Below are 8,204 nucleotides of genomic sequence, written 5' to 3'. Positions count from 1 at the left end.
TTTTCCCTTCTTTTTCTTTCTTTCTTTCTTTCCTTTCCCTTATCTCAGTTGTTCTTTCTTTTGGAGCAGTTTTTTTCCCTTTAACAATATCTATTGTATCTTTCAGATTTTGTTTACTCTTTCAGGTTCTTATGCTAGTGAGACAATGCAATGTTTACACATGTGAATCTGATTTATTTCGCTTATGAGTATGGTCTCTAATTGCATCCATTTACCTAGAAAAGCCTCAAGTGATAGATATTGATATGAAGAGAAATAGAAAAGGAGAGGCTGTTACTCTTTTAAAACTTGTAAAATAATTTTGAAGATATCATATTTTTGTGGGGCTCTTGCTATATAAGTATAGCAAGAACATGTTTCTGTGTCATTAAATATTCTTCTACCATACAGAGAAAGTAAGTGTCTCTCTTGCTCTGACAGGATAGCGATACTGAAGCCCTGGCCAGGTGTTTGGAAAGTGTCCTGGGCTGCTCCTCTCATGGTAAGTTTCTTCAGGTTCCAAACTGCAGTGACACGTACTGTTTTTACTGAAATATCCAAGAAGCTTGGGAGGAATCTTACAGGTATTTGGTCCAACCTCTTCATTTTACAGGTGAGGAAATGAGGCCCACAGAGGTTGCGTGTCTGGCTTGTGGGCCAGGAAAGTCAAAGAAGAATTTTATTATTCTTATTTTTGTTGTTGTCATTATTGTTATTATTACTGACTTTCAGTCTCCAAGGATGAGACAATTGAAATTTCGCAGCTCCTTGGGATCCAGTGGTGGCCTGGTAGTGCATAGCAATAGGTTTACAGTCCCTGGAAGAGGGATCTCTTCTACCTAACTGGTCCTATACAAGCAGATTGCATTCAGTCAAGCTGAAAAGACCATCACTCTGAAGGTCAGGCAGTCACTGGAAAAGATTTGGTCTGAAAAACAAAACTGATTTTTGTTAACATTGTCATTCTCTATAAATGGGATTGCTATGCTTCAAGGATGAAACCTTATTTCTCAGTTTTTTCTTTCTCTTAAATCCAAAAAGCCTGTGATAACTTGAAGCACTAAACAGTAAATTTTCACACAACAATTCTTAAAGGTGACAAGGGCTGAGATTTTCTTCTTTTAAATCTGATTTTGAGTTCTTATTTTAGGAATTTTAGTTGCATAACTAAAAGCAATCTCTACAAAGGGAACAACAGGAATAAAGATGAACAGAGTTTTTTTTTGTGGTTAGTCACTACTATTAGAAGTTCTATCCACAGTCAATAGTCTTTTTCTAGCTTGTGCTGCATTCCCATGTGAAAAAAGTCATAACATAACTGATTTTCCTCTTCACTTGTCATCTGTTTAATTGCATGTAGTAATGCTCATTGAGTACAGTACAGTTAGCTCTAAGGATGGTCTAGAAGACTCAGAAGGCTTTCCTTTGACCAAGTTACCTTCTCCCCATGGATCTCAGATTAAGTCAGTTATTCTCTTAGTAGGCTCCCTGCGCACCTCCAGGACTGAGCATGGGGAAGTGTACTGAGCAGCATGAGTGAGAAGCTATGCCTTTACTGTTCGTGTCTGTTTCTCTAGTCTAATACTGTGTCTGACTTAGAAGGGGCCCTTAACAAATGTTTTAAAATGTTTTTAGAGGAAATTAGATGCAGACCTTTTTCCTTTGCCAGTCAAAAGCAAAATTATCTTCACAATTACCTGTTTTATAAATTGGATTTCTATATAAAATTATATCTTGAAAAAGATAGTTTCACTACAGAAAAGTAGATAACACTAGCTTGGGTAAGTTATATAAAAATTCCTGTCTAGACTATATGATCTACAGAAATACACACTAGAAATATGGAATGAAAACACACATTTATCTCTGCCTGGAATCACACTAAAATGATGGTAAAGAAATAAAGCTGACATAAACCTACAGGAAAAAGGAATATAAGAAAGCTGCCAGTGAATTTCTGAAGATAAAAAGCAGGTCTGCAATGTCAACAGAAAGAGGGGACACAATGTAGGCAGGCTGGAGCCATGACCTGGAGGGCTCACCAGCCAGAAGAATATAAAAAATCAGAGGGACTCAGTTAAGGGAAAACATGAGATGACTTTGATGGCTTTCTGCTGCTGCCCATAAGCAGAGGAACTCAAAGATCATGCAACAGAAGCAGAAAAAGGCAAATGAGCAGGAGGAGGAAGCCAAAGAGCTCTGTGGCTTAGAGTCCAACTTGCTCCTCTCAGCCCGTGTGCCTGCAGCTAGTCCCAGTTGCCATATTTCCTCTCCTTCTGCTCACAGGTCTCAGCCCAGGTGGCATTCCTTTTGCCCTGAGTTCCTTTTGTGCATCCCTCCTCACAGGTAGCCTCTCTCTCCAGCCAACCTATGGCCACTCTTCCCAGTGACTTTTACTCCTGTGGGACACACCCCCAAAGTACTGTAGTTAAAAAAAACAGAAAGCAGACAGATGAGTGGTAGACAACAAACCTGAAAGGTGACAGCCTAAGATGCACTTGGGAAACAAGTAGGGTGGGTAAACCCGCAGCATGTGAGAAAGGCTTGGAATTTAGAAGCCCAAGTACTCGTGAAGGCAGGATGTGAGCAAAGATGAAAATAGGAGGATTGGTGAACAGAATGAAGAAGGATCCCAGGTCCTTTTCCCTCCACTGGCACCACCAGGGGATTCTTTCCTGAATCAAGGCAGAGTGGCATATATATGAAAATAGAGGGACAAAGTGAAAGTTTGCATGTTGGAAGAGAAAATCCCCAGACACCACCCCTACTTGGCTTCTGTAATACTGTCCACACTGATAGTGAAGAACAACATGGACCCCTTTAGAAGATCGCTTATCAGCCCAAGAATCCTATAGATGACATTGTACCAACAAAACAGCAGGAGTGAGCCCTACCAGTTGATAATCTCTGGACCCACAGAAAGAGCTTAAATTGACTTTTAATATTATACACTTAGATATGAATATATAGCTGATGACTGGCAGTATCTGAGGATATCTATAGGGGGCTAAGTGGGTCGGGGAGAGCAAGACCAAGATAGAGAGAGACAGAGTCAGAGAGATATCAAATCAAAACATACAAAAGACTCAGGAAGGACTGGGGATATAGCTCAGTGGCACAAGTTCCTGCCTGGCAAGTGCAAGGTCCTGAGTTCAATTCCCAGTACCAAGAAAAAAAGAAAAAAAGACTCAGGAAGCAATGTAAGGAAATTTTCAAAATTTATTGCAATCTTAAAAGATACCTAAAAATATCTCCAAAAAAACAAACAAAAAGTTCTATATAAAAATAAGAATGAATACTTGAAATTATAATTTTAATAGCAAAAGTAAAAAATTAATAGGAAATTTGAGAAATAAAGTTTAGCAGAATTTCTATAAAAATAATTTAAAAACAAAATAGTCAATCTAGATGGTCCAGGATCTAACTGATAGAAATTCCAGGGAAGGTGAGTAAAAACAAATTGACCAAAGAAATAATAAAAACGCCTAGCGAGAATAAAACTTCATTTATAAAGCACTAGGAGAAAGAATGATGTCATATTTTCAACAATGCTGAAAGCTAGTAGATAATAAAATTTCAACATAATTTTTTTTTTATCTACCCAAAAAACCAGTGAAGTATGAGAGAGGAATACAGATATTTTTAGTCTCATAAAAGAGGTTTCAAAAATATCTGCCTCACAAGGTTTTTCTTAGAAGTTCCTGGAGATTAAACTCCACCAAAGGGTAGAAATAAATCAAGAATGTCACAAAGACATAAACTTTCAGAGATGATGGATCCAACAGAAGAGAGCTGGAGGATATACTTGGAATGATAGTAAAGGGAGATTAGGATTACTGGGCGACAAATCATTCAGATTGGAATGGGTCAGAAAGCTCCAAGGCTGAATGGCTATCTCCCAAGGAGTGGGATTAATGGATGACCCATAGGATTTGACTATAATGAAAGAAGTTTTCAGTATGATTGGAGAATTTAGGGATGACTTAGAAGTAATCAGGAAACTAAGCAATGTAAAAATATCCAATGAATTTATTAAGTTCTGCAAAAACAGTAAGTTAGAACACTACTTACATGGTGCCAATTTAAACACCGAGTTAGTTAAAAATTGTTATATAATATATTGGAATGATGGGTGGAGGAAAGATGAGAGAGACAGAGAGGCAGATATACAGATATAACAGACAGGAAAGAACAAGACTCAAATTCTCTACCCATAGTAGGAAGTTCATAGTATAAAATAAAGAATTAAAACATAGTTGTACAGGCACTTGTGACATAGAAAAGCAAAGGTACACAAAAAAGAAAAGTTGCGAAGTTGAATATGGTTGACTTGGGAAGTGGAACTTGAAAATGAGGCAGAGAACTCTTTTCCTTTTCAAGTTTCAACCTTGACTTTTAAATGTGTTATGTTCATAAATTCTTAGGTTATAAGTCAAGTTTTAAAAATGAACATTGGAATAAACATGAAAAAACAGATATCTCTTTAATGTACTGACTCTTCCCCCTTTGGATATATGTCCAGAAACGGGGTATGTATTAGCTTTCCATTGCTATAACAAGATACCTGAGAAAACTTAGAGGAGGAAAGGAGGTTATTTTGACTCATAGTTTCAGAGGTTCAGTCCATGGTTGACTGGCTCCATCACTTTGGGCCTCAGGCAAGGAAGGATATCACTGTGGTGGGAGCCTGTAGAGAAAGAAGCTGTTTACCTCATGGCAGCTAGAAAGGAAAAAGAAGAGGAAAGGGGGGAAGGGGAGGAGGGCCAAGGACAAGATATATCCCCAAACTCATGCCCCCACGACCTACCCCCCTTCAACTAGATCCCTGAGTGTTTATTACCTCCCAAAGTGCCATCAAGCTATGAGCCCATCAGTGGACGACTCCACAGATAACATCACAGTCCTCATGATCCAGTCGTTCTCTAAGCCCCATCTCTGAACACTGCTGCACTGGGAACCAAGCCTGGCACATAGCCTTTGGGAGACCTTTTAGATCCCAACAATAAGAGAATGCTGGGTCATACGATATTTTTACTTTTAGTGTTTTGAGGAATCTCCATAGTGTTCCCTATAACAGCTACACTAATTTACATTCACAGCACAAATATGGGCAATTAAAATCATCATCATCACGCAGCACTGACAATCCAAGAGGCTGCTGCTGTTTTCCATCACTTTAGTAAGAGTTTACTATCAGGGCTAGATTAAGACTTTTGGACACCTTGATTACTGAGACTATAATCAACCTAAATTTTTAAACAAAAAAGCTAAATTGTAAAGCAAAAAATTACATGTGCCCTGCAGTTAAAAATACCTTCTTTCCAGATTGTCTAATTGCGAGATTCTAAATAAATTCACCAAAGCTAGATGGTTTGGGAAGTCCCTGCTCTTCTTGTGTCTTGGCATTAAAGAGGGTGGTATGCAGGACATTTCAACATTGACTCTGTGTAAACTGCTAAAGAGCTTTCTGTCTACAGCTGCACAAATGGGAAACCCCTCCACCCTTCTACTGCTTCTCATGATGGCAATGAACTCTGTAGCAACATCTCAGGGGGGGCTAATGTCACGGCTCAAATGGAAGAGGTCCTTTGATAGCGGCCACAGGCACTGAGATGATGGGAGAACATGCTTTTGAAATACCTGTGTGGGGAGGAAATTCACAGAATGATACTATTTTCAGGATGGTAAGCACCTCTCATCACTGCACAGAAACCATGAAGATAATCTGCTCTGCAGTCCTATAGGGATGAGTCTAGGATTGCTCAGATCACTGATGCCTGTTTTACTTTAACTGTAGTTCTGGGAGGCTCACCAGCTATAACAATAGCGCTTACTAATCACTGTGGTCATTAATGTATGTCACATATGTTAATGTTAAGAGGATTCAAGGGATAATTTAAATTTAAATATGACAGAGTCTGAGGCTTATCATTTAAGATGGGAGCCTCTGTGAAATGGAGACGGCTTTGCAGAGGCACATGGGCACAGAGTTTCTGGCTCTTACCTCAGTTCCTTTGCCATCAAGGAATAAGATTACTGCTCCAAAACTTCCAAAGATGCATACAGCTCAGCGGCACAAGCGCTTGCCTGGCAACCACAAGGTCCTGAGTTTGATTCCCATTATCAAAAAGAAAAAAAAAATATGACTTAATATTTGCATGTCTCTATTTGTTTTCTTGAGAAACCACTTTGAAGATTTCAATATGTAATACAACAAGCATTGTTAATTTCCTACCACTTTGTTTGTAACTCTGTTTGTATTGTTCTTTTGCTATTTTGTAAATGGATGTCTGTTTGTTAAGGTTTTCCTTCTTTTATTTTTAAAATAAAAAATAGACATTTTCAAAAAAAGAATAAAATAAAATGCAAACTGCCTTTTACAACAGTTCAAACATATTCAATGTAATTTTTAAACCTTATTTTATATACCAAGATGCAATGGAGAGAAGTAGAACAGCAAGTAAATACAGGAAGCAACTCTTATTCTAAATGGGCAGTAAATAAACTATTCTGAAATGCTAACATTCTTAATCTTTTTAATTACCAAAGATGGGTAGTTTTAACGGTAGCACCAAGCCTAGCACTGTTGTTTAAAGATTTATAGCATGTTCGTAGAATATGCTACCCCTGGGCAGGAAAAGTAAGAAGTATAATATTTTTTGGGGACTGGGGACTGGACCCAGGGCCTCACACATGTCACACCCCTGATCAAAAAAATGAATCAATTACATGGCATACCATCGTCACCAAAAGTCAAAACATTTTGAAAATTGTACTCAGAAAGTTTTAACTTTGCAGCACTGAAAATACTGATTGCAATGGTTTGAACCCACCATAGATCCAGATTTAGTTTTACTTTTACTTAAACCAGGAACAGTGGTATTTTCCCTTCTTGTATCACAGATGAATGGCCTGAGTAAATGTGTTATCATTTGTATAGACTCATTACATCCTGAACTAGAAGGTGTCCTTTTGCATTCGAGATTCAGTGTACCTGTAGCATCAACATTAGATTAGCGATTCTCACACTTGAGCATGTACCAGTATAATTTAAAGGACTTAACACATAGGCCTGATATGCAGCTAAGAATTCATATTTCTAGCAGCTTCACATATGATGCTGATGCTTTAGTCCAGATTCCACTTTGAGAAAGATAACTTTAAGATGATTAAGCTCTGATTTTATTATCATGCATACCCACACCAGTTATAATTCTAACAATAAAGGATAAAATTTTTAAAAATGCTTCCCTAGGGCCAGGGATCTAGCTCAGAGGCACAGTGCCTGCTTGGCAAGTGCAAGGTCCTGAATTTAGCTCCTGGTATCAGAAAAGAAAAAAAAAATGCTTTCCTAATATTATAGAGAACTGACCTATAAGCTAAAATGAGATAGTTTATTTCTAGATTGTTTTCTCTGTGTGTCCTGTCAGTGTGTGCTGGACTGACCTTGAGCACAAGTGTTACTGGGTTTCTTTGGATCTTGTATTGTGTTTCTTTCCGGTCTCAGTATCCACATTAGACATCTAGGGAAGTCAGGCAGGTTCCGGGCACTGCATGAAGCACTGGGTGTTGTAATAAAGATTGGATGTTGCAAGCCAGAATAGTCGCAGACCAGATATACAGTGATTCCTTGCATAATTAGGAGAGGCAGGGAAGAAGGAAATTCAAATAAATAGCAAAGACTGGAAACCAGGCCCCAGGAATGTCCCAGAATGAAGGCAGCAGCCATTTTACCAGGAAGAAATACTGCTAACTGTCCAATTTTCAGATTTGGAGCCTATATTCTGTATCCTTTCTGTAATGGTTTGGCACTTATTTTGTAAGGGGAGCAATATAATGCAGGACACATATTTTATAAGATTATTTATAATAGTCACCCAAAGAATAATATACAAGAGAGTCCAGGAAATCTGTTCACATACTAAGACCAAGGAATTGAGTCGAGGGGCTGGATCCCCTGAAATTGTCCTGCATGAGTCCAGATGAAGACATAGAGCTCATAACAATGCCTCCCACAAGTCCAACTGGAGACCTAGAGCCCATAACAGTATTGCATGCAGGCCTGTTTCATGGATCTGCGCTGGAAGGCCCAAAGGTCAGTGGTGGAATGTAGGAAGTCTGTGCCAGTGGGATGAAGGATCTGTGCTAGCAGGTTGAGAGAACTGCACTGGAGCTAGGAAGCAATGCTCAAAGTAAGAACCAGAGCTCCCACGTAAGGTACCACA

At 38.7% G+C, this 8,204-nt stretch overlaps 1 protein-coding gene across 5 annotated transcripts in view; it reads left to right on the top strand.

Moving 5' to 3' along the window:
- Nek11 (NIMA-related kinase 11) overlaps window positions 1-8,204 on the top strand; it is a 267,222-nt gene that overhangs the window by 172,800 nt on the left and 86,218 nt on the right. For all 5 annotated transcript variants that reach the window (XM_013505736.1, XM_005406856.2, XM_005406853.2 and 2 more), the window contains one exon: window positions 421-481. In XM_013505736.1, coding sequence (XP_013361190.1) covers window positions 421-481 — 61 coding nt within the window. The remainder of the gene's footprint in view (window positions 1-420; window positions 482-8,204) is intronic.

Source organism: Chinchilla lanigera, unplaced genomic scaffold (genome assembly GCF_000276665.1).
Source record: "Chinchilla lanigera isolate Chin_1 unplaced genomic scaffold, ChiLan1.0 scaffold00100, whole genome shotgun sequence".
NCBI classification, from domain to species: domain Eukaryota; kingdom Metazoa; phylum Chordata; class Mammalia; order Rodentia; family Chinchillidae; genus Chinchilla; species Chinchilla lanigera.
Note: the sequence above shows the minus strand (reverse complement) of the source record. Positions and strands in the feature narration are given on the sequence as shown.